We start from the raw sequence: 27,165 nt of genomic DNA on the forward strand, positions 1-27,165 counted from the left end.
ATTACTAATAAAAATTTAAGAATTTTGTATTTAAATCCATGATTTTATTTAATTTACTTCTATCAGTTAAAATAAAATCCAATCAACAAAGAAAAGAAAAATAACTTACCAAACACTACTACAACATGTACTTCTAAACTAACTTACTTTGGAAGCAAATATATTTAAATATTCAAATATGAAATACAAATGCATTAATAAAAATTTTAAGTGTCAAGTCCAAGTGAGTTTCTTTGAAGCCCCAAACTCTGTCTTTTCTTCCTACTCATGGTTCCTCCAGAATTAGAAGTACCATGAATTACGTGTGTCGCAGAGAGTTTTTGATAAATAATTGAATGAATGGTACTTTGAGTTAGCAATGTGGATTACAGAGCAACTGTTTTCAGCAGTGTAAATACAAGTGTGATCACAGGAGTAGATGTGGGGACATGCGTGAGCATGGGGACAGATGCAGTACAGGTGTGAGTTCAAAGACATTATAGATGCAGGTGTGGTACAGAGATAGATATAAACACAAGTATGAGTGCACAGAATGCAGATATAGGTATGAGGCATGGATAGATGCTGCAGTTACGGGTATGAGTTAAAAGTATATGATAAACATATCTTTTTATGTCTGAGTGCATAGACAGGTGTAGAATCGAGTGTCAGGCATGGATATATCTAGATATATGTCAGTTCCGAGACACATGTAGACACAGGTTTGAGAGCATACATAGGTGTAGATTTGGGAGTAAGTGAATGGAATGATGATGATAAAGATGTGAATACATAGATGGAAAAATGTGAATATGCAGACAGATACAAAACAATTTTATCATGATGAAAGGCCTCCTCATCCTCATTTTAATTTACTGACACAGCTGTGCTCAGTGAATATACTGTCTATTTAGGGAAGAAAACTTAAAGGTATATTACAGCCTCCATCAGACAATAATTAAGACACATAAGATACACAAAACATTTGACAGCCCTGTATTAATACCTGAATGTCATAAACCTCAGTAATTTAGTCCCTGACAAATGTTTATTTCCAGGAGGAGGTAGAATATGTTTCCAGTACAAAACAATCTGTCTGCTTTATTTTTCTCTGGGTCTGATTTTTTTTTCAAAATAATAGAAAACATAAATCTTGCCTTCTATAATCTTCCAGGGCTGTTCATTTTTCAGTATTCTATCATATATGAATTTTCAAGTACCTGTACCACATATGGAAAAAGTCTGATATTTGGATTTTGTTTATATATGTAGTGGGGTGTTATTCTAATTTATAAGTTAAAAGATATCCTGGACATTGTTTTTACTCCAAACATCAGATAAGAAACAACTGCCTGAGGCCCTGGTGTCAGATTTATCTTGCATTTAATATTTGATAATTTCAGAAAGGTGAATAAACAGTTGGTCTGTAGAAAGATAAAATGATCCATACCTTTCATTTCCTTTAAGAATTTTATTTTCTTTATATTATTCTTATATTTAGTTTCATTTGGAATTACTTTATAGTACTGTATGTGTATGTGATGATATTAAGGTAAAAAATAAAATAGAAGACTCTAGACAGTTTTTCTGAATAATTTCTGTGATAATTATCTCAAAATTAGGAAATATGGGGAGAGATAAATGTGAATCTGATCCTGTTACAAACCTCAGACTTACTAAATCCACACTTACACACAACAAAAACACTGATATGTCTGGAATGCTGGAGATAGGACTTCAGGTCTCTGGCTGCTGAAATCTACATAGGGAGTCAAGTAGAGCTTTATATTAAAACAATGTGAATGAGAAATTTACTGTTGATATAACTACAATGAAAACAGGTGTTCCATCTAAACTTAGTGGTATACATCTTAATCCAGCACTTTCCAGGTACAGGCAGAAAGATTAAGTGTTTAAACTCAACCTCATCTACAGAATGAGTTTAAGGCCAACCTGAGTTACAAGAGATCCTATCTCAAAATAAACAAACATGACAATAATAATTAAACAAACAAAATCACAACAACTACTTTTTAGGCAAGAAATAAAACATATGCTCTAGCCCAGTGTAATAATTCATGTTTTTAATCACAGACTTAGGCTGGAGGATCTCAAGTTCAGGGACAGCCCAGCTACATACTGAAAAAAACAAACAAAAGACCCAGAGACTAAAGTGTTGGTTGCACAAGCACAAAACCTGAGTTTGAACTCCCAGTAAACACATAAAAAGCCAGTCCCGGTGGCCTGTTATCACATCACTAAGGGAAAGGCACAGGGACATGGGGATCCTGGGGCTTCCCTAGTTACCAACCTAGGAATTGGAACTGGAGATCAACACAACGTAATTAATTACAAAGTCTCAGTAAGAGACTCTTACGGTGATATTTTATTTGTACTGAAATGTGATTTTATTTGTATGTTAATAAATAAAAGTGCCTGGGGGGGTCAGAGCTAATAACAAGCCATTTAGCAGAAGTCTGGCAGTGGTAGCACATGCCCTTAATCCCAGTCACATGACAGGCAGATCTCTGTGTGTTCAAGGACACAGCCAGAATGGAGACACATGCCTTTAATCGCAATATCAACCATAGAGACCTGGAGGTCTGTATAGACAGGCAGTGACGAGGAGGTCATGTGGTTGGGTTTACAACCAATGAGAAGGCAGAACAGAAAGTCAATAAAAAGACAGACACACAGAAAGTAGGTCTCCTTCTCAGAGGAAGGACGGCAGTGGCAGCGGGTGGTAAGAAGGCGGTCTTGGTCTCAGCTCTTAGCTACTGTTCTCTGACCTCTGGGGCTTTTAACTCAGCATTTGGCTCTGTGTTTCTTATTTAATAAAACCATTCAGAATTACAACTACAGACTCTACCTCAAAAAATAAGGTAAAGAACAGTGAGGGGATACATCCAGACATCCACCTCTAGTTTCCACATGCTAAGGAATCAGTGAGCACACCTGTGCATATATATATGACACACACATACATACATACACAAACACACACTAATTGCTGCTATGTTTTACTTATTTGTATTTACATAATGTGTATAAATACTACATTAAAAATACAGTTCATATATACATACATGTATCAAAATCTAGCCTATATTTTTAGATTGCTAGAGAGAGGGAAGAAAGAGAAGAAAGCAAGAAAGCCAGGGACAGATGGAGACACACATGGATGAGAGCTTTGTAACATTTTTTTTTCACTGTAAGAGCAAATGATAGTACCTACTCTTAAGAGACTTGGTTCTCTACTCAGCTCCTGTATTGTATCCTTTAGATAAAGGCTAACATGGAGCTGAAGAGATTGATCAGCAGTTAAGACTATAGGCTGCTCTTGCAAAAGAGTCAGGTTTAATTTCCAGCACCCCCATGACAGCTTACAAACACCTGTAACTCCAGTCCCAGGAGATCTAACACCCTCTTCTGGTCTGCTCAGGCACCAGGTATGAACATAGTATACAGACATCTGTGCAGGCAAAACATGCATACACATAAAATAAAATAATTTCTTAAATCTTAGTAGAAAGGATACAAAATATTATGTTCACTATGCATTTTAAAAATTTAATATCTTTTTTTATTATTTAAGACCTTTATTAACAGGTGCTTGCAGTTTGTTGACTTTATTTTTTGAAAAAATCAAGTTGTAAACTTTTATTACAAATTAAAAATGAAGTTCTTAAAAATCTCAACTTGACCAGATATGAAACAATTTAAAAACTATTAAAGGTGTATTGAGAAAAACCAGACCTTTTTTTTTTTAAAAAAAAAAAAAACAAAACACATTTGTCATTACCAAAAAGAGACATCTTTAGGTAAAAATAATAAAAACCCCATGCTGCATAGATAATGCAGATAGTTCTAGTGTATCTGGTCAACGGGCAAAAAGCAAGCGCTTAAGGTCTTCAGCTCCAATCTTTGTTCATTTTTTACTGCTGGAATTTCATATCATTTCTTCTTGTTGGGTGACCAAACCGGATGATGGTAGGGATGGTAAGCCGGCATTTACTCAGCCCCGCCCTGCTCAGCCTCGGGAGCGGACGAATTCTCAGCTGGTGGATAGGCTGCTTTTGTCTCTTTGCCATCTTGTGGTTTAGGGTGCTCTGGGCGTCTGCGTCGGTAATTGAAGTTGCGGCGGTACCGACGTTGAGGTGGCTGCTGACCTTGGGTCTCGTCTCCTTGATTTTCCTTGTCCTCTTCATTGCCATCCTCTCTAGGCTGTCTTTGGCGAGGAGGGCCCCTGCGGAATCGTGGTCTGTAACCCCGATACATATTCTGTCTCACTGGTCTACCTTGCTCTCCTGCACCTTGGTTGTCAGCACCCTCTATCACTTCTCCTTGCACAGGAGGGTTGGAATACTGTGGTCGACGCCCATAGGGTCTTCTCAAGTAGTAAGGTGGGAACCTTCGCCTGCGATAGGGCCGGCGTTGTTGGGCTTGGCCTTCAGGAGCGCTTTCCGATCCCTCGTTCTTTTCCCCACTCTCACTGTTCTGGTAATTTTGCTGGTAATTGCGTGGAGGACCCCTACGACGTGGATAGCGTCTGTAATGGTTACGGTCTGCTGCGTATTTACTGCCTTGAACTGGAACTCCACCAGGGCCTGTAACATTTGCTGCCTCCGCACCCTTTTCTCCTTCAACAACATCAAACTCCACAGTCTCTCCATCTCCTACACTGCGAAGGTGCTTCCTGGGGTTATTCTTCTTTATGGCAGTCTGGTGTACAAATACGTCTTCCTTGGTGTCATTCCTGTTGATGAAACCGTATCCGTTCCTTACATTGAACCATTTTACTGTTCCCAAAACCTTCGTTGCGATGACCTATTATATGCCAAGTAATGCATGAGGAGATTGGCATATAAAGAGAACAGCAATAAAAACAAAACAAGTGCCACCATTTCATAATACAAATTTTAGTTGGGTGGAAGCAGACAATATAACCAACAAACATATCATATAGGCTGAGAGTGCTCTGGAGAAAAATAAAGCACCAAATGTGCTGAGATGCATGGAGAGGACAATTCCATCAAACTGGGCACTCAGGGCACACTTCTTTAAGAAGCAACATGCCATGTCATCACGAGGATTAGGTACTTGGTCAAGAGAAGAGCTCAGATCAGGTATGGACTTCATCTCCATAGCACAAGAGTAGGTGAGAGCTAGGATGTGACTTTAGATAGACAAATGATGAGTATTTTACATAACAAATCTGGTTATTGCAAAGACTTTGGTATTTACTAAAGGGCATGTAAAGCCATTCTCCAAATCCAGGACAGAGAAATGCTATCAGCAAAAACACATTTGTAGGGGTACTAGGAAACAGAAAATGGACAAAAGCCAAGAATCAAAAGATCTCTGGAAGAGACCACATATGCCACAGACATGATCCTGAAAGTGGCAAATCTGAATTTTCAAGACCAAAATCTCCTTTTCAATGGCTATAAAAACAGGAATGGATTTAACTAAGAGAGTGAAGACTGTCCAAAATGAAAACTATACATGGGTCAAGAAATACAGTAGAGAGGAAGAAACACCTTCCCCTGTCAATCAAATTGAAAGATACCTTATATTCATTGATTAGTATAAATACCACTATTCTAATGTCCCTGTTACAAGAAGTGAGTTACAAATTCGAAGCAACTCCTACAGCAATACCCATCAATGGCAGTCTTTCCCTTTCTGCAGTCTCTCTTCCTCCTCCTTTCCCCCATCTCTCGCTCTTTCCCTATCCCTCTTTCTATTCCTCCCCACTCTTTTCTTTCCTTCATTCTTTCTCTACTCCTCCATTTTCTTTCTTTTTTCTTTTCTTTTTGTTGCTTTATGAAACACAAAATTGTTATATAGTCTAGACTTGCTCCAAACTTGTACCCTTCCTTTTCTACAGATTCTGGGAGGTTCAAGCATGTGCAGCCACACCCAACACAGTGTATATTTCCACAGAAATATTAGAACACTTCCATAAGTGTTCTAGACCCTAAATAGTCAATGGAACTTAGAGTAAAAGAACCAATCGGGAGTCATTCGAATATTTGACTTTAAATCACACTGTAAATTTAGAATATCTTACATAGCATGTCATGAAGTACATTCTTAGACAAGATACTGCAAAGTAAACTTATGTATTATAGCTGGGCAATGGTGGCTCACGCCTTTAATCCCAGCACTTTGGAGGCAGAGAGGCAGGTGGATCTACGTGAGCTTGAGGCCAGCCTGGTCTACAAAGCAAGTTCCAGGAAAGGCACAAAACTACACAGAGAAACCCTGTCTTGAAAAACCCAAAAAAAAAATCACTTATGTATTATAGACAACAGGTTTTGGGGTTTTGCTTGTTTACTTTTTGGAAAAACAACAAAAATACACCATAAAGAATGGAAATTCTCTCAATCTGTGCTGAGAAAATTAGACATCTAAGGGTAAAGGAATGAAACTTTATTCCTATCTCTCACCACATTAAAAGCTCAAGTGAAAATAGTTAAAAGGCCAAAATGTAGTATCTGAAAGATGAAAGAAAATAAAAACCTAAAATAAAAGGATACAGAGAAGATTCTTCAGGACAAGTGTTGAGGTGAGTAGCTTTAGGATGTGAACTTGAAAGTATCAGCAACAAAGGCAAAACTATGATGAAGTTAAAAATAAATACAGCATATATGTGTTACACACACACATGAAGGCACCCACACATGCACACAACAAAAAAATTATAAAATAAGCTAACACTACCTATGTAACAAAGGAACCAGTCAGGAGTATACACATAACTCACAGAATGGATGAACATGTTTTTCAAGCATTCATCCAGTAGCTAGTAATCAATATAAGTTATAAGAAACTCAAACATGGCAGCAGTCAAAACATTAAACCATCTTAACTTTAAAACTGGCAAAAGAACTGAGCAACAACCACACAACAGTCATAATCCACTAACAAAAAATGAAAAAAAAAATGTTCAACCTTGGAAGCAACCCGGCAACAGGTTCAGCACTGTACCAAGCAATCAGCATATCCAATCAGAATGACCATTACAAAAATAGAAACAAGTAACAACAAATACTGGTGGAGAGTATTTTTTTCCCTTTACTACTCCCAGTAGTAAAAAGTAGTAAAACTCTCAGGAAAACAGTACACTAGATTCTATTTAAAAAAAAAAAAAAAAAAAAAAAACCTAGAAAGCAAACATCTATGTGATCTAGTATCCTACTAAAGGGGAATATCCATAGGAAATGAAGATCAATATGTTGAAGAGACTCAACTTTCACATTTATTGTCTCACTATTTAGAGTAAACCTGTTACAGAATCAACTTGGATATCCATGACAGATGAGTAGATAATGAAACTGGTATATGTGTTAAGAAATATTAGTCCTATTAGTCCTCCCCAAACAAGAATTCAATTCTGTCATTTGCAGCACTATGGATTTACCTGAAGGATATAAGTTGCATGAAGAATAATAAATGCCACAGCTAATTTATTTGCAGATTCTAAAAAGATGATATTAAAGAACTATAAAACTGAATAGTCATCAAAGCCTGGGAATAGTAGGTGAAAAGGAAGACAGGAAGAGAATGTTTGACATATATAGAAGACCAGTTAGGTAGAATAAATCATTTGTAATGTACCACAGCATGGCAGGGTAACTGTGGCTGAAAACAGATTTGAACTAGTATTTCAAAATACTTAGATGAAAGGAATTTGCATGCTCTCAACACAGAGAAATGATTAAAAACTGTATTAACTGACAGACCCCTTGTGCTACGGTGATGCCATATCATTGTATTTTATGTCTTATAACATGTGTAATTATTGTATTTCAACAAAAATAGAGCATTTTGAAAACTTTCAACAAAAAAGAATGCATCAATCACTTCATATATGGATTGTCAAGAGTAGAGATGATTTTACTTAATTCAGAAATAAAGATTAAGGATTTGGTATATCAAACATAGAGCATAGTTTTCATTTAATTTCATTTTTAATCTAGTAGTAGTTGCCAAATATTCCACAAAGGGAAACACAAATACAAAAGCATAGACTAACACATTCCTAATGTAGTTGCAGACAGTCCTAATTATTAATTCTCATTATCAAACTACTACTATTCTCAGTAGATCTGCTTAAGCAAATACAGTTGAATGGTAGCCTGAAGTATAACTTATTTTTTCCATAATGGGTTTACTTTTTAAATAATTCAATTAATAAAATTTAGCATTCCTTCTCAAACTGCTGGCCAAGTATCTGCTGCTTTATAAAGCAGCCACCACATTGGTGAATCTTACTGTAGGACCTTAAGGAATGATAGATGAAAGTTGTTTAAATTCTTCATTTTCAAAGGGGATGGAATTGAAATAAGCAGTCAGTTTCTCACAAAATTTAAATCTATGTTCTTATAAAGAAACAATAAAGTTATGCATTAAATTTTTACTCTGGACCACTGTACAGTTTTACATATTTTATTAAATTTTGGAATTTCTTATCAGTCCAATAAATATTTGTTACTTCAGAGTACCATAGCAAGTCATTTATAAAAAATGATAAAGATTATTATTAGAATCATAGTAAGTGCATTAAATTATCAAAACTTTAATATTATACAAACTTATCCTTAAATTAAAAAACAATACTCAGGATAACATTAATGCAAGGTTCACAGAAAACAGAAATTTCATTTAGATGTATTTAGCGGGAAAAGCCCTTATTGGAAGGTATCAGAAATTACCACACTGTGTAATAATGGTTTACAACAGCCAGCTGCTTTCATAGCATTTTTGATCTTACTTGCAAATGTCACTGGAACATCCTCTGGATTCACTTTCTTACTGATAGATATGAGTCTATACCCAATAAAACATAGAGCTTGGGCTGGAGAAATGGCTCAGAGGTTAAGAGCACTGACTGTTCTTCTAGAGGTCCTGAGGTCCTGAGTTCAATTCCCAGCAACCACATGGTGGCTCACAACCATCTGTAATGAGATCTGGTGCCCTCTTCTGGCCTGCAGACATATGTGCAGGCAGAATACTGTATACATAATAAATAAATAAATCTTAAAAAAAAAAAAAAACATAGAGCTTTAGGGGCCTATGTTTTCATTGTTAACATTTCTGTTGTTACTACTGTTAAAGTGGAGCCAGTCCTTCCTAGGGTTTGCTTGTGAAATGTCCCATGTAGACACTTCTGTGTTTGAACTTGTGGTCTCTAGCAGGTGATGCTCTCTTGGGAAGTCGGTGGTCTAGCTTTGGGGAGGGGGGCCTAGCTCCAGGAAGCAGTTTGTAAGCCTGTGTTGGAGGTGGGGTGACCAGTACAGTGTAAGCAGCCACATGCTGACACCAACTACTCTTGCTACCATGCTTTCCCTGTTCTCACAAAGTGTGAGCCGAAGCAAACCTTCCTTAGGTTACTTTTTGTGGGGCACTTGGTAGCAGTGACAGCAGAGTAGCTAACACAGTCCTTTAGACAGGAGTGTGCCCATCCCTCATTGGTCCATGTCTTGCTCTGACCTCACAAGGAGTCATTGTGAGGAATGACTGACACCTGTGCATATAACACACTGCCTAGGCCTGGGTTTTGTCCTTCTAGTACAGAGAGCTGTTGGGTAGTGAGTGATCTGTGGGACTTGGATGGTGGTGACAGTTTTGGACCTGGATATCGGTGAAGTTTTGGACTCGGATGCTGGTGACTTGTTTTACTTGACAGAGTGAGTTTTTCTCTCACTTTGCTGGTTGTGCTTTGGGGGTATTGGTTTTCATTTTTCGTTTTATTTTATGTAATTTATGTTTCTGGTTTTAGATGTTAATTTTTACATTTTTAAAATTTTCTGTGTTAACTATCCTCCATTTTTCTTTCTCTAACTACTCATTTTCTTTGTTTCTTGTTACTTTTTAAAGATTTTTGTTTTAGTAACTATTAAGCATATAAAGTAAAAAACTTCAGTGTAACATTTCTGTATCTGTACATAATGTACTTTGGTAATATTCACCTACTCTATATACTTACCCCCTCCTCTTTCCCCTTCACATCCCTAATCATTCCCTTTTACTATCAGGTCCACTCCCCAACCTGACATCCAAGATTTGAAAAAAATGTCTTTGTGGGACTGGCTTGTTATACACAACATGGTTTCCAGGTCTATGCGTTGTCCCTGAAAAATGACAATTTCACTCTTTTCAGCTGAGTATTTGATTCTTGCCCTTCTGTTTCTGCACAACATTGCTATTCAGTTGGCATATGTTACAGCCCTTACATGACTGGGTGAACCCATCTTCATCATCAAGTATGGTCCTTTTAAGTGCTGTTGAATTTCGTGTGAACTATTAAGTACTCTTCCTAAGGACTGTTGCATCCGTGTTCACCAAGGATGTTGATTATACCTTTTTCTTGTTACCTTATCCACCTGGTTTTGGTACCTGAGTAATACACGCTCCTAGGATGAGTCTGGAAGCATCCTAACCCTTTTCATTTCATGCAATCGTCTGAGAAGCATTGGTATCTTGGTGATATTTTATGTATGCTCTAACAAAGCTTTCCTGAAGATCATTAAGACAAAAAACCTAGCCACTAGAGAGACTTCTTACCTCTAGCCATCCTCAGAATGAAAGTGTACAAGAGTCTGTCTCCAGGAATCCTCAGACTGAATACAATGAGCTCCTGTCTCCTCCCACCCTATATTCCTTTCTCTGCCCAGCCATATCCCTATAGGTCTCCACCTTCCTAGTGCTGAGGTTAAAGGTATGAGCCATCACCAGCTGGCTCTGTTTTTCTTTTAGACTGGATTAATCTCATGTTGTCCAGGGTGGTCTTGAACTTAGAGAAATCCATCTGCCTCTGCCTCCTGAGTGCTGGGATTGAAGGTGTGAGCCATCAACACCTGGCCTCTATGGCTAACTAGTGGCTTAGCTCTGCACTCTGATCTTCAGAGGTCTGATAGAAATCACCAATGAGTTTGTCTAGTCCTGAAGGTTTTTCTGTTGTTGTTCTTTTTTGTTTTTGTTTTTTTTTGTTTTTGTTTTGTCAAGAGATTATTTTAAGTTACTATTTCAATTTTGTTGCTTTTCTTTCTGTTTTAAATTAGTTCTTTGAGAATTTCATACAATATATTTTGGTCATGTTTATCCCTTCCTCCAATTTCTCTCAAATCTTCCATACTCTCTTTCCTACCACCCATATTTGTGTCTTTTTGTTTTGTTTTTCACCATCAAGTACAGTCTCTGTTGTCCTTATACTCTTGGATATATGGCCTTCCACTGAAGTGTGGTAGGTCCCACCTACCAGGGGCCACACCCTTAAAAAGTTTTCTCCCTCTCCCGGAATCTATCAGTTGTCAATAGCTCATCAGGAGTGTGACTTCTTGTCCAACCTCCCCTCTTCATGCTGAGACTTTTGTCTGGAGTGAGCTTAAGCAGGTCACAATGCTGTAAATTCAGATGGGCAACTGCCCTGCTTTGTCCAGAAAACAGTTTGTATTGTCATCCACTGCCTCTGACTCTGACAGTCTTTCAGTTTAGGTGTTTTATATCTTCTCAGTTGAGTTTTGGTAGCTAATGTGTGTCTAGAAGTTTATTCTAGATTATTCCAATTCACTGGAACATTTTAAAAACATTCCCTAGTGATTGTCTAGATGTCTGGATTTCAGTTGTATCTCTGGTAATCGAATGTTATTTTGTCTCCCATATTATTAACTTGTATCTTAAAGTTTTCTATTAGTTTCTTATTTTGTCTCTAATATTGTTAAATTGTATCTTCAATTTTTCTATTAGCTATTTTGGTTAACATCACATCAATTATATTTATTCTTAAAATAATCAAGTCTTTGTTACATTGGTATTTGTAATTTAGTTTCCATTTCACCAATTTCTGCTCTGGACTTGAGCATTTCTTCTATTTCTTTTGGGTTTGGCTTGTTCTTGTTGTCCTATGACCATGACATGCATCATTAGGTTATTTTGGACAACCATCTTTTTTTTAACCGCAGGAATTTATAGCTATAAATGTTTTTCCTAGATCTGCTTTAATTAATTTTTATCTTGCATCACTAGTTGGTGTTGGTACGAGCCTTTATATCAACAAAGAGGAAGAAGTGGGAAATGGCTCAAGGCAACACCCTACAGTACAACTCCTGTGACGAAGAGGCTCTAACAGAGCACTATGAAATCCTAAAGACCCTTGGTCGGGGAGCATTTGGAGAAGTAAAATTGGCTAGCCATCTACTCACCCAGACAAGGGTAGCAGTAAAAGTTCTTCCAAAAGGCACAAAGAATAGCCTCATCAAATCAGAAATTGAAATAATGAAATCTCTAGACCATCCCAATATCATTAAACTTCTGCACATAATCGACACCACAAATACCACGTACATAGTGATGGACTATGCCATAGGCGGAGAGCTGATGGACAGGATTGTGGAGTTTGGCTACCTACAGGAGGAGGAGTCCCGTAAGGTATTTAAACAGATGGTATGTGCCCTTCAGTATTGTCACATGAAAGGGATTGTTCACAGGGATCTAAAGCCTGAAAATATTTTAGTGGACGGCAAAGGAAATATAAAACTCAGTGATTTTGGACTGAGCACCAAGCTTACCCTGGGGCAGAAGCTAGCACATTTCTGTGGGACCGTTCCTTATTGTGCCCCAGAAGTCTTTAAAGGTGGAGGCTACGATGGCCGAGCAACCGACATCTGGAGTTTGGGGGTTGTACTCTACTTTATGTCTACAGGGTGCCTCCCTTTCAAGGGAACTGCCTTTGTAGGAATAAAGGAGCAGATCTTGGTGGGAAAGTACTCTGTTGAATTCAAGCTGTCGCCAGAGCTTTGGGATCTTATTGCTAAGTTGTTAACTATAAATCCTGGAGAAAGACCAACAATAGATGATGTTGTGGGCTTTCAATGGCTGAAGCATGGCAATGAAGGTTCTCCCAATCCCTTTAGAGAGAACGATGAGGACAGCTACCCAGACCCCACTGTGATGGCCATCATGGGTGTCATGGGTTATAAGCAAGGACAGATCCTGGAAGCTTTACACGAGAAGAAGTTTGATCAAGTGATGGCCACCTACTTGATTCTTAGGCAGCAGTCACCCTGGGAAGACATTACAAAAGATCTTCAGCCCAAGCAGTCTGCTGGAACCTTGAACCTTACAGGCCCTCCCACAACACCTGAAGTGACTATCAAGAGGGGATCTAGTGTCTCTATCCTTTCCACTTCTTCCAGTTTGCACACTCTAACTGAGAGTCCCGAGAATGACAAAAAGGGGAGAACGAGGTACAGTAGGCCTCCCACCCTGAACTGCCCTGACAAGAAAACAGCCCCCATTCACAGAATCTGCCCCCAGTGTGTACATGAGGCTAATTTCACGAACAGCACCTCGGGGGATTCAGAGAGCACTATTAACACCTCCGATGAAATATGTACCATAGTGTCTTGCCCCCAGTGTGTACATGAGGCTAATTTCTCGAACAGCACCTCGGGGGATTCAGAGAGCACTGTTAACACCTCCGATGAAATATGTACCACAGTGTCCTGCCCCCAGTGTGTACATGAGGCTAATTTCCCGAACAGCACCTCGGGGGATTCAGAGAGCACTATTAACACCTCCGATGAAATATGTACCACAGTGTCCTGCCCCCAGTGTGTACATGAGGCTAATTTCCCGAACAGCACCTCGGGGGATTCAGAGAGCACTGTTAACACCTCCGATGAAATATGTACCACAGTGTCCTGCCCCCAGTGTGTACATGAGGCTAATTTCACGAACAGCACCTCGGGGGATTCAGAGAGCACTATTAACACCTCCGATGAAATATGTACCACAGTGTCCTGCCCCCAGTGTGTACATGAGGCTAATTTCACGAACAGCACCTCGGGGGATTCAGAGAGCACTGTTAACACCTCCGATGAAATATGTACCACAGTGTCCTGCCCCCAGTGTGTACATGAGGCTAATTTCACGAACAGCACCTCGGGGGATTCAGAGAGCACTATTAACACCTCCGATGAAATATGTACCACAGTGTCCTGCCCCCAGTGTGTACATGAGGCTAATATCCCGAACAGCACCTCGGGGGATTCAGAGAGCACTGTTAACACCTCCGATGAAATATGTACCACAGTGTCCTGCCCCCAGTGTGTACATGAGGCTAATTTCACGAACAGCACCTCGGGGGATTCAGAGAGCACTATTAACACCTCCGATGAAATATGTACCACAGTGTCCTTCCCCCAGTGTGTACATGAGGCTAATTTCACGAACAGCACCTCGGGGGATTCAGAGAGCACTGTTAACAGTTCCGATGAAATATGTACCACAGTGTCTTGCCCCCAGTGTGTACATGAGGCTAATTTCACGAACAGCACCTCGGGGGATTCAGAGAGCACTGTTAACAGTTCCGATGAAATATGTACCACAGTGTCTTGCCCCCAGTGTGTACATGAGGCTAATTTCACGAACAGCACCTCGGGGGATTCAGAGAGCACTGTTAACAGTTCCGATGAAATATGTACCACAGTGTCTTCAGCACTGGAAACTTATTCCAGTAAGTTATCCTGGAATGTGTCCGAAGCTGGCCCTAACAAATCAAAGAGCAAGGCGTCCTCACAGGATGTTTTATCTCATCACACCACTATGGAGGAAGTTCAGTGCAGAGACGTCAACATACAAGGTGAAATTATCGGTTCATCTCTCCCACAAACCTCACCTCAGGAGGACCTCAGAGGACAGCCCCACAGCATGTCTACTGCTGGTCGGAGAGGTGAAAGGAGCAGCTCATCTCTCCTACAAACTGCACCTCAGGAGGACCTCAGAGGACAGCCCCACAGTGTTGCTACAGCTGCTTCAAAGAACAACATGACCTCACAAGATAGATCAACTCCATTCTCCAGCAAGGAGGCCCAGGATGAGGGTCCGATTGTACAAGAAAAAGACCTCAGCCCATCCTCCCCAGAAATACCTCAGGGACACCTCAGTGGCCGGAGACAGACTGCACCCAGAGCCCCCTTTAGAAAGCGGATTTGGAAGAGCCTACAGAGCAGGATTATAAAAGGCCTGAGAAGTTTATGCTGCTGCATACCAACAGAAAAGAGGGAGCGCCTAGGCTGCAACAAAATCCTGCCTGTGACCTTAGAGGACCATGGAGGGAGCCAAGGTAACAGGTAGGTGGAGAGGCTCCAATGCACTTTTCTATCTAGGCCTTTTTTAAAATCTGGTTCATTTCTTTAAAGAAAAAAAAAAACTATTTATTTACTATATGTGTGTGTGGAAGTTAACTTGCAGGAATCAGTTCTGTCTTTATACCATGTGGGTCCTAGGGAATGAATTGAGGTCCCCAGGCTTGGGGTCAAGTGCCTTTACTCACTAAGCTGTTTCCTGGACTAAATGATATGCTTTTAAATAAACAGATTATAGACATGCCCATTTTGGGAGTTCACACCAGAAAGCAAATCCCACAGTATCCTTCCTGAGAAACTTGACCTAGATGCAGATAGATAGCAGAGGATAGTGGCCCGAGGCTGGGCAAGGGTGAGGAGAAGGGTGGGTAAAGAGCACTGGGACAGGCACTCAGGAGGAATCAGACTGAGGGCCCAGCACTGCGCAGGGCCAGCACAGCCAAGCAGAAGACCTGCATGTTCTCCTAAGAGGGCCCTTTTTTGTGTCTGTTTCAAGTGCTGTTGGAGGCACTGTGCTCCCCCAAAGCTGAAACCAGAGAGTGAAGAGCAGCATGCTGAGGATGCACAGGGCCGCTGGAGAGAGCCAGGTAGGAAGTTCAGATGGCTGTGTACCATGGGAAGCTGTGTTCATATCACAGGCTGAAACTAGGAGCAAAGTGTTCCTGTGTCTGCAGATGATGACTGGGGAGGAGGGGGCATGGCACACCCTTCTCACATCACCTGGACCCTGAGGACTGAGAAAGGATTCTGGGAGGCAGGTCTGACAGACTCATGATCCTCCTGACTCTCCCTTGTAGGTAGGTTCATGATGGCTGGTGGTGCCACAATTGTGCCAGTAAAGTGAAGCACTCCGTGGGACCCGAGATCCTTTAAACAAGGATCCATGGAGTGCTGTGATCATTAGGAAAACAGGCCTCAGAGGACCTTCCACGCACAGTGTGATCGTCATTCCAGCTACCTGTCGCCAGGTGTACCATGAGCCATTAGAAGAGAGAGCGGCACCGGAAGCAGAGGAGGACCCCAGAGGGCCTGCCCAGTTTGTATGTGTTCAAGATGAGTATTGCTGACCAGGTTGGAGCCAGACACAGAGGAGGAACGAGTTTGCAGGGAGTGTCCATCTTGTGCTCATTTGGGAAGGTAGAGTGTGTGGGAACAGGTGAGTCCATTAGTTATGGTGCAGCTCTCAGCACCATCCTGAACTACTAGACAGCTTGCTTCCCGTCCCCACCAGATCCAGACACCTTCATAACTCACCCCAGCACTATTACTGCTGAACTGCTTGTTGCTTTGCAACCTGAGTCATATGGATGCACTCTTCTCTACTCTGTATCTGGACAGACAGGGACACACACACACACACACACACACACACACACACACACACACGTTTCTCCCAATGTACCTCGTGCACAGTTGACACTAGTGAAGTTCGCTTGAACTGGAGAGGACTCCCATTCCAAGAAAGGTAATTTCATATTTCATGTGATTTCCCTTCTGGAAATGTCTCAAAATTCCTCTAACTCAGCTTGTTCCTGTCTCCACCCCTAATGCAATCACTTACCACCCTGCTCTACTGCTTCGCAGGAGCCACGTGAAGCCAACACATGGCATGGTGCACATTTTCCCCCAGGGCATCCGGTCCTGTGCAAGGGAAGGCCCACCAGCTGTGCTTTGAGTGGAAGCAAGGTGAAGTCTGGAGTGTTTGACAGTTGGATTCAGAGATGGAGCTGGTTCCAAGCGTGATCGTGGATAGAATCTGTTGATGGAAAAACAATGGCAACCCCTGGCCTGACAGTGTGGGTGTTCCTCTGGGTGGCTCATGGTCTCCTGCCATATTTCCACCTCCTAAGATAACTCAGAGACACTTAAAGGGATTTAAGGGGTCAGATTCACACCCCTCCTTAGGCCCACACTCTAGTACACCCCAAACCACACTTTAGTACACCCCAAGACCACACTCTACTACACCCCAAGATACTACTTTCAACAGTATCTCACACAAAGATCCTAGCTGTTTTCTTTCTGACATCCTGTAGGGACATGGCTGGTGCTGAAGCTTTGTGTCTCCAGGCAGCAGGCTGGGAAAGACTTTTGCTGCCTGTATGACCCTATGCTGGGGCTACCAAGGAGACTCCTGGGACTACACTCAGCAAGGGACATTTTCAACTGGATGGTGCTTAGAGCAGGAGATGCCACTCAAGCCCTAACACACTGGATGGAAGGGGGAACACACAGGTGATACTTCTCTGCTCAGGCCATGGGGAAGTTATGATTGGTTACAGGGTGATGGACAAGTGAACATTTGGTCATCTTCACAAAATGCCTTGTTACCAGGTCTCCTTGATGGAAGAGGCTTCTGATTGACAGAGAATTTGGGCCAGAGGCTTACAAGCAGATGGACTAAGAGCAACAAAAGAAAATATCTACTGATCCAGGTAACACCCAGGCCCTTGTACTAACTCCTTGTTTTGGTGGAACAGTGTCTGAGGCAGCTTGGAGACTTACCTCACTGAGGGTAATGCCTCTCTGTCCTGGCAGGAGCCATGTGAGGGTGAGGTGCTGCTCAAGTCCCCTCCATCTACTCTATGGAGTCAGCTGTTGTTACTGTTTTCTCGGTCACCTAGGCAGGGACACCACTTTTCCATCAGAAGTACTGCCGGCTGCAAGGGACAGACATAGAGAACACTGACAGTAATTTGAGGGCTTTTTAGAGTGGGTCCCCTTTTAGAGAGTGACATCAACCAATACCTAGAGAACTGAACCATGAAGACAGTCTCTAAGGAAAGGTCCTAGATAGTGAGAGCTGAGGGACTGATGACTTTATGCCTTGTGTATCCAGGTGAAGATCAGCCATGGAGGATATGCTCAGAGAGCTGGGCATAAGATTGCTCTGCAGAAGTGTTACCAAGAAAGACAGGCACCAGACAAAAAGATATACGGCACAAATATCTGAATAAAGAGATTGTTTTCTTGCTACAATAAATTCCTTTGTATAGTTGAACCACATGCTCTGGTGTCCTGATTTATATCTATATAAACATTCTGATAGTGAATTGGTCAGCATGTCTGTCTTCTGAATGCACCCTTTCTCCCTGTGGTGAGAGCAACCCTCATTCTCCATGATGTACTTTGGTCTTCATTCTGTGCATTAGATCTCTGCCCTCTTCCTCCTACATACTGCCTAGTCTGCATCCTGGAAACATCTCTCCATCCCGCTATTATCACTAATGGAGAATTTTGTTTTAGGCTCCACATATGAAGTATTTCTCTCTTTTAAGGATAATTTTTCTTACCATAATGTCTTTCAGGTGGACTCAAGTTGACCACAAGTCTCAGTATCCATCTCCCCTTTCTTTTGCTGAGACAAGGTCTGGCTATGTAGCCTCGGTTGACCCACAATTCCTGATACTCCCGTTCAGAATCCTGGGTACTGGGGTGACAGGTTTGTACCTCCTGAATTATAAGGCCTAATCACATTCTTCTTAGACAGACATGTGGTTGTAGGCTAGACACATTGTTAAAGGATTAGGTTTTGATTCATTTTGAAATACTTCCATCTTTCTCTGCAGTTGTCCTATCTCAGCATCATCAAAAAATCCTTATATTTGGGTGTGGAAATGCTCACAAGGGCCCTGACTCCTAATCACAAGGCACTGCCTTTGTGTAGCCTGTAACCTGGTTCCCTCCTCAACTTATGTTTCTGCCCTGCCATTCACATCCTGTTGAGGGGGCAGAGTTTTCTTCAAGGGACAAGGGCCTGTGAACTAGAGACTGAGAGGTTTCCAAAATGACAGAAGTCCTGGCCCCCTGCAACCAAATCACTGTCAGAAGAAACTCAAAAAGCAGCTCACTTCTCTTCCTGTGGAGACACAGACAGCATGGGCCATCTGGCAGGTCTGGTTTTGGTTTCATGAGGGGTCCTGCACTGTGCTGTATCAGTTCACCCCTTGCTGCACACTGGTTAACTCCATAGCCTGGTTGTCAGGAACAGGTCTTGGGTACATGGGGCAGTACAGAGGACTCTTTGGCATCCTGACCTCCTTTCCTTTGTTATGTCCAGAATGTTGAGATGACTGGATCACAGGGCAGACATGATTTCAGACTTTGAGAAATCTCCACACTGTGTCTCAGGATGATTGAATCAATGTTTGCTCTGCCAACAATGTCCAAGGGTGTTTAATTCACACAAAGGCAAATTTTTTTTGTCATTTGATAATATCCAGACTAGTTCATATGGTGACATTTATGACAACTCATTTATCAATGGTTGGCCATATCTCCTGGATGAATGGAGTTTAATTCACAAAGTTCTAACCTATGTCTCTTCCTTGGAGAGTTTTCCCTACTTTTCCAATAGTAATTCCAGAGTATCAGGTCTTACATGAAGGTAGCTGATCCATTTGGAGTTGATTTTTATGCAGGCAGAGAGATAAAGATCTAGTTCACTCTTCCACATCAAATGCCCAGTTATTTATAGCACCATTAGAGGTCTACATAGAAAGCTGCAGGCCAATCTGTGATAAGTAGGGAGACTATATCTATAAATAATTAGATAGATAGATAGATAGATAGATAGACAGATAGATAGATAGACAGATAGATAGATAGACAGATAGACAGACAAGTGAAAGAAAATGCAAAAGGTAGATACAGGAATTTTCCCAGGTGCCTGCTCAGAGATGATTCCTTCCAGAGTCAAGGGGAAGACACTATGTCCACCATGGAGTTATCTGAAGGAAAAGAATCTATTTACAACATGCTCTTTTGTCCATTCACTTTATTTATCTAAGACAAAATTCTGTCTATACAGCTTCAGTTCTGTCCTGAACTCTCTGTCCCTTCTTTTTCTGTCCTCTCATAGTTTTAGTAAGGATAGATGTCCAATTCCCGGCAACCACACAAGGTGACTCACAGACAACTGGTGTAATTTCAGCTCCATGTGTTCAACACCTCTGGTCTCCATAGGTGCCTTCATTCACATGTACACACCCACTAGACACACATGTAAGTGTAAGGGAGGGAACAGTAAAACCCTGAACAAGGCCATTTCCCAGGTGGAAAGGTGGTTTCTTTCAGGACTTCAAAGCTGCCATGGGTATTTCTTGGGGACAAAAAGAAGCAAAAATCATTTGGAGGAGTCCAAAGCTGACATGACTACCCCTTGGGAGGCCGAGGACAGCAGAATGGTAAGGAAAGTCATGCCAATTTTAAAGAAGTGGGGGAAGTATGCAGCCCAAAAGAGCCTGGTGAGGAGGTTTGAGAGCCACAAGAGACCAGCAGCCAGCATGGAACTTTGGTATGTCATGGGTATGTGCTAATAGGGACCTAGATTCCTCATTTGCTGAGGTAGGGAGAGATAGCTCTTTTTACCAGACAGATACCCATTTCACAGGTTTCCCAGGAGTGCTGAGTGTATACCTCAGTAATCCTCTGTTGAACCTGTCAAGAGTCTAGGCAGAGCTGAGCCCAGACTGTCATTTAGGACATTGTCAGTGGCACTGCAATTGGAGGCGGGTTAGGACTTAACATTCCAACATTTTGCTGATGATAGGGGCTGATTGTAATTATCATCTGACCACTTTAAGCTGAATTGGGATGTTGTAGGGGTTCCAGGAAGGCTGGGAAGTAGGTCAGTCAAAAGTTGAGTGTGAAGAGACAGGCAGGTAGGTAATAGTAGGAGACCCAGGGAAATTTTGTCACAAGTGTCTGGTTTATGGGCCACTGTGTAATGTTGCCAATTTTTTTTTTCTGGAAAAATCCTGCAGAGATAGACAGCAATCATGATTATGTGGCACAAAGAGACTACACCTGGAACCAACTTCAAATGTGGCAACACTTACACCTTGGCAGAAAACTGCCCCACACTTCACCTGATGCCAGGCCCTTCTCAAACTGTGAACAAACAACACTGGAGGGTCGACTACCTCTCTCTGCCTTGTCAAGGTAGTCAGGTCCTAAGGCTTTAGTGGAGTCTCTGAGTCCAAGGAGGAAAGAGACTTCAGGAGACAGGCAAAGGGAGGGGTGGGAGGAGTCAGGGGCCTAAGAGAGACCCAAAGGAGAGCACTGCAAAGAAGTCAGCCCCTGGAGGATGTAGTTTGTGAGTCAGCTCATGAAAGTCCTTAATCCTCTCTTTCACTTGGCCAGACTGCCTCACACAGAACATTCTGCATCAGTAGGTAAAAACCCTACCACTGAACTATATCCTTAGTCCTTTGTGGAATTCCATCTTTTTTTAAAAAACAAAATAAAATAAGATAAAATGTAACACATCAAAATAGGATAAAACAAAACAAACAGAAAGAAAATTGCATAAGGGAATGAATAAGAATCAGAGACCCAATCTGTGGCATATTCAGGAACCCCATAAAAACCATAAGCAGGAAGCCAAGATATATACACAAAAGACCTATAGCATAAAAAGAGAGAAAAATACATAAATAAACTAAAATTAAAAAATAAGATAATGAAAAAAGAAAGAAAAAATCCATGACATGACATAATGACAAACGGAACTTCAAAAAACAAAAAAGTCTGAAGTGGTTTCTTCACCAACAGGTCTTACCTTCAAGTTCTGGGAGGCAACTGAGAACAACAGCAATGGCTGAAATTGTTTGGAAAGTCTCTCGGACTCTCCTGAACAAAAACTTGAAGGGAGGTTTCTTATGGCTGGTTCTCAAGAGGGAGCATTACCACTCCAAGTGGTGCAAATTCACTTAATATATATGTGTATATATTGTATATGCCTTTCTAAGTAAACATAAAATAATATGAAAGGAGTCTTTTAATTGCAAAGGCTTAATAATCAGAAATGTTTGGGAAACAGCAGTGTTCAAATGACCTTGACTTTGTGTTAGCTTTACAAATGTCACTTATTTCATATGGGCCATGATAATGTATAATGTTTGCCCTTTTGATTTAGGAATTCCAATGATACCTGAATTCTATGAAAAGTTTTATTTTTTTTCTGCAAGATCCCATAGACTGTAATTCAATATTCAGCACCCAACCTACTTTTATAAAAATGGATATTCTGCTTTGATTGGATGTGCAGAAAGATGATTTCTGTTCACGTTGTTAACCTTAGTCAGTGAGATCCTAGTGCTCAATGTTTTTGTCCCTCATTTGCACTCTGATTCAGCAGATCTCCAAACACCCCCATTATGTTTGATCTCCTGAAATGTTCATTTCTCTTGGAATAAATTTGTGAACATTTTAACTGGTCCAGAATGATGCCAACTGATAATTTTGATGAGAATTCTCTGATTTTTAATTCATGTCAACACATTTTCATAACAACTTACAGTTATTTGATTGAAATTTTTAAATATAGATGACATTATTTTAAAAACTTTATTAAGGGCTTTCCCCCTCTTTATTGCTACAGATAGTTTGCAAGTTAAAAAAGTCTGTCTAACTTAGTGAATGGTTAAAACAAATTATAGATCTCAGAAGCACAGGTTAGTATCATTGTTTTGCCACTTACTATGTACATAAAATGATTCTCAGAGAAGTCCAGTGAAGAATAAACATATGCATCAAAATGTCCTACCAAAAGACTTAAAAAAACATATAAGCTTATACCATGCTTCACCCAACATTGATTTGATGTTTCCTATATCTATATACATCTAGAGGCATGCTCAAAACCGTATCTAAAATGGAAACCTTGCTTTAGTTTCTCAGTGATCTCTTCTTACTCACTACTTACCGAATCCTCTGCTGCTCCTGCATAATGTCTCCTTATGCAAATGCTCCTATAACAAAGAGTAGAGGTTGCAGAGGAAGGTGCATGCCTAGGACTAGCTCAGCCCTGGGGATAATTTTAACCACACATTTGTGGAAGAAAAAAATGTCCATAGCTAGCCATTATTATCATCAAATTGCAAATTGTGAGAGTTTCTCATTATGCAAATAGTACCCAGTGTCGAACACAATACAGTGATGCAAGAAAACAAAGATTTTCCTACAAGAAAAAATGTTCATGCATCAACTACCCTCTTATAAAATTAGTCCTTACTTGTACATCTTTCCTCAACTAAATTGGCATCCAATTCTGGGAATTACTTTGTGTAGTTTCATCATAAATAAGAGAAGATACAGCGAAAGCATACTGAACATTAAAAGTAAGATCTTTCCAGAGAGTCACAATGTAAATAAAGTTGAAAAACTGTTGATTCCTAATCATGGGAAGAATATGCCATAGTTAGAGCTGTTAGCATAGATAGTTGAAGAAATCTGATAAGAATCTTAAATCAAATAACTGAAATATTAAGGATTTTAGAGAAAATAATTGTTAAAAACATCTCCAAGATCATTTGGAAAGAGTTAAAACTTATATAAAGGGGATTGTATATACCACCATCACACTGACTCAAAATACAGACCAAAAATAAACAATGGATGTATTGTTTGTTCTTTTCAAAATTTGTTTTCTAGGGCTGGAGGAATGACTCAGCAGCTAAGAGCACTGGCTATTGGTTCAGAGGATCCGGATTCGATCCTCTGGTGCACATGATTCACAGCTGTTGGTAATTCCAATCCCAGGTGACTCCTCTACCCTGTTCTGGCCTCTGAGGTCACCAGATCCACATGTGGTGCACAGATATACATGCTCAAAAAGCACCAATACATACAGAAATTAAAAACAAAATAATTATTTCAAATTTCAAATTTATCAGATTCTAAACTGAAATTTTTCATAATTTTCAACTTCATATTAATTTTTTCTATTTATTTTTGTTTCACGAGTATGAGTGTTTGTCAGTGCTACATATCAGTGCCTAGTAGCTGCAGAGGCCAGAAGAGGGTGTTAGATCACCTGAAATTGGAGTTATAGACGATAGTAAGCTGCCATGTAGGTGCAAGGAACTGAACTTCAGTCCTCTGCAGGAGCAGCCAGTGCTCTTAACCGATGAGCCATCTCTCCAGTATTTTCATGTACTTATTTTAAGGTAACACTTCAATAAACTACTTTCTCCATTACATTTAAAATTTATTTCAAAAGATATTTGCTCAGTTTGTCATCAAAGGATAAAGAATTCCAGTGTCTTTACATACATATGTATGTTGTGGAAGTATGAATCTGTATACATATGAATTTATATTTCCAACTCAATAATTAAATATGGCAAAGCTTACTATGCATCTTATTCCTACCCAAGTACCCATCTAAGTTCTCAGTGCTTAGTCATGTAAATGGAATAATACTGAGCGGGTTAAAATGAAGCATAAATACAACCTGCAAATGTTTTTATGCAAAAACCTCTTTTTTTCTTTTACTAAAAATAGATTTTTTTTCTCATATAGTGTGTCCTGAAATGTGTTTCCCCTTGCTCTACTTTCCTAGTTCCTTTTCAAACTCCCCTTCCCCAATCTGGATTTACCTTCTTTCTATCTTTCATAAGAAAACAAACAGATCTCCAAGGGATACTAATATAATAAAAACAAGATTAAACTAACACATTGGAATAGGACAAAACCAACAATATAAGGAAAAGAACCCAAGAGAAGTCACAAGAAACAGAGACTCACTTGTTTCCACATACAGGAATCCCAGAAAAACACTAAACTGGAAGCCATATATGTGTGTGTGTGTGTGTGTGTGTGTGTGTGTGTATACATATATATATATATATATGGAACCTATAAGGTAAAAGGAGAAAAGAAAAAATATACCTAAATAAAATAAAAAAAGATACATTTTTTAAAAAAAGGAAAAACCCTGACATGATATTATGAGACAGGGAACATCCAAAGGTGATGTTGAGTTTGTTTTCTGATGGCCATCTACTGCTGGACATGCAGCCTACCATTAAGAGTAGTTTATTCTCCAGTAAGACTCCCTTGGATGTAGCTGAAAGTTTTCCAGTATCCTGGCCTGCAGGTGGTCCCGCCAGATCTCTCCCACTTGCATCCCCCAAGTAAGCACACAGAGGCTTATATTAATTATAACTGCTTGACCATTAGCTCAGGGTTATTACTGACTAACTCTTACATTTAAATTAATGCATAATTCTTATTAATGTTTAGCCACATGGCTCAGTACCTTTTCTTAGTTCTGCCTTGTCATTTTGCTTCCTTTGTGTCTGGCTGGCAACACCTGACTCAGCCTTCCTCTTCCCAGAATTCTCCTTGTCTGCATATCTCACCTATACTTCCTGCCTGGCCACTGGCCAATCAGCATTTTATTTTTCAACCAATCAGAGCAACACACATTCACAGCATGCAAAATGGCATTCCACAGCACTTGGAGAAAATTAAACTTTCATTTACAAGTGATTATCAATTGGAGATTGCTTCTAGGTTAGGGTGCAGACCCGTGAAGGCCCTATGTATGTTGTTTCAGTCTCTGTGTTGGTACTGATTTGTTTCCTTGGTGTCCTCTATCACCTCTGACCCTTGCACTCTTTCTGCCTTCTCTTCAAGAGGGTTCTGTGAACACTGAGGAGAATGATTTGATGGACCCATCCCATTTAGGAATGTATCCCAAGGTCCTTCATTCTCTGCATTTTGTCTGGCTGTGGGTTATTGTATTTGTTCCCATCTGCTGCTGGAGGAAGCTTGGCCATGATGATTGAGCAAGGCACTGATCTACAAGTATAGTAGAATATCATTAAAAGTCATTTTATCCCTCCCCCCTTTTTTTAGACCATTAGTACCTAGTTTTTCCCAAGATCCCTTGGATAGCTAGCCTCAGATCCTTGAGTCAATCAGCATCAGATATGAGTTCCATCTTGTGGAGTGAGCCTTAAGTCAAAATAGATATTAGTTGGTTATTCCTAGAAGTTTTGTGCCACCATTGCATTAGCATATCTTGCAGGTAGTACACCATTGTAGATCAAAGGGTTTGTGGCTAGCTTGTTGTTTACATTTCTCTTTTGATAGTATACAGAGTACCTTCCTTCATCCAAGACTCTAGCACCTAGGGGTGAAGACTCTATGTAGGCAACAGCTCGATTTCTGTATTTTCAATGAGTTGTGTAAACATTATCTTCAGCACTATGGGCTTGCCATCAGTTTGTGAAGAGGAAACTATAGTCTTTGCAACAGTCTGGGTTATTTGGAGATTCCCATTGGAACCCATTTTCAAATAATGCAATTAGATGTAACCCAATCCTGGTACTGGAAGCTTCATTTAGTAATAAGAAATATCCAGTTGTCACTCTGTCTCTCGATTATTTGGTGAATTCACTTAGATCATCTTCATACATGTATATATTTTAGGAAGCTTTTACTGTATTAGGTTTCCATAATATCCTTCAAATGACTCTTAATTTTAACTATCTCTCCCCATATTTCTTCCTGCCCCTCCTTCGATCTCCCTCTCCACTTCATCCACCTGTTTCAATCCTGCCACCCATCCATAACTATCTATTCTATTTCTGTTTTCTAGAGAGATCTATCTATGCCCCCAAAATCTCTCACTCTTTATCTAACCTCTGTTGTTTTAGAGGTTGTTGTTTGGTTATCATTGACTTAACAGCTGATATCCACACATAAGTAAATACAGTCCATATTTGTCCTTCTGGGTCTGGGATGCATCACTTAGGATGATTGTTTTTTTTCATGTTCCATTCATTTACCTGAAAATTTTATTATTTCATTTATTTTTACAGCTGAGTAGTACTCCATTGTATACATATACCCATGTTATTTATCTTCTGTTGAGGGACATTGGGTTGTTTCCAATTTTGGGCTGTTATGAACAAAGTAGCAATTAACAGAATTAAACAAGTGTCTCTATGGTAGGATGTAGCATCCTTTGGGTATATGCCTCAGAGTTACAGCTGGATTTTGAGGTGGATAGATTTTCATCTTTCTGACAAAGTGCCACACTTATTTCCAAAGTAGCTCTACAAGTTTGCCTTCCCATCAGCAGTGAATGAGTGCTCCCCTTATTCCACATTCTCACCAGCATAAGCTGTCACTTGTCTTATTGATCTTAGCTATTCTGATAGATGTAAGATGAACTCTCAAAGTAGTTTTGACTTGTATTTCTCTGAGACCTAATGATAGTTAACACTTCTTTTAT

The 27,165-nt window shown here is 40.2% G+C and overlaps 3 protein-coding genes and 1 long non-coding RNA gene across 6 annotated transcripts in view; 1 reads left to right on the forward strand and 3 right to left on the reverse strand.

The window, feature by feature from the left end:
- Positions 1-18,117, forward strand: part of LOC131909083 (sperm motility kinase X-like) — a 263,007-nt gene extending 244,890 nt beyond the window's left edge. The window contains exons 4-7 of one of the 3 annotated variants that reach the window (XM_059260370.1): positions 16,765-16,930; positions 17,171-17,369; positions 17,469-17,569; positions 17,974-18,117. The gene's annotated coding sequence lies outside the window, so the exon portion shown is untranslated. The remainder of the gene's footprint in view (positions 1-16,764; positions 16,931-17,170; positions 17,370-17,468; positions 17,570-17,973) is intronic. The other 2 variants (XM_059260372.1, XM_059260367.1) reach the window with 2 other exon arrangements.
- Positions 1-27,165, reverse strand: part of LOC131907708 (low-density lipoprotein receptor-related protein 1B-like) — a 439,135-nt gene that overhangs the window by 98,363 nt on the left and 313,607 nt on the right. The gene's annotated exons all lie outside the window — the stretch shown is intronic.
- Positions 3,763-10,319, reverse strand: LOC131909713 (Y-box-binding protein 1-like). Its single transcript, XM_059261510.1, has 2 exons — positions 10,221-10,319; positions 3,763-4,806 (listed from the first exon to the last, which is right to left on the reverse strand). The coding sequence occupies exons 1-2, from the start codon at positions 10,317-10,319 to the stop codon at positions 3,991-3,993; spliced, it is 915 nt and encodes a 304-aa protein (XP_059117493.1). The 3' UTR covers positions 3,763-3,990.
- LOC131909095 (uncharacterized) overlaps positions 17,564-27,165 on the reverse strand; it is a 198,878-nt gene continuing 189,276 nt past the window's right edge. The window contains exon 4 of the long non-coding RNA XR_009378744.1: positions 17,564-17,794. This is a non-coding gene — a long non-coding RNA (uncharacterized LOC131909095). The remainder of the gene's footprint in view (positions 17,795-27,165) is intronic.

Source organism: Peromyscus eremicus, chromosome 4, assembly GCF_949786415.1.
Source record: "Peromyscus eremicus chromosome 4, PerEre_H2_v1, whole genome shotgun sequence".
NCBI classification, from domain to species: domain Eukaryota; kingdom Metazoa; phylum Chordata; class Mammalia; order Rodentia; family Cricetidae; genus Peromyscus; species Peromyscus eremicus.

Excerpts from the sequence above, each read along its gene's own strand:
- LOC131909713 (XM_059261510.1), bottom strand. The coding sequence starts at position 10,319 with ATGCAACAGTCCTTAGGAAGAGTACTTAATAGTTCACACGAAATTCAA. Across the intron at positions 4,807-10,220 it reads AGATGGGTTCACCCAGTCAT|GTCATCGCAACGAAGGTTTT; the intron begins GTAAGGGCTGTA and ends GGCATATAATAG.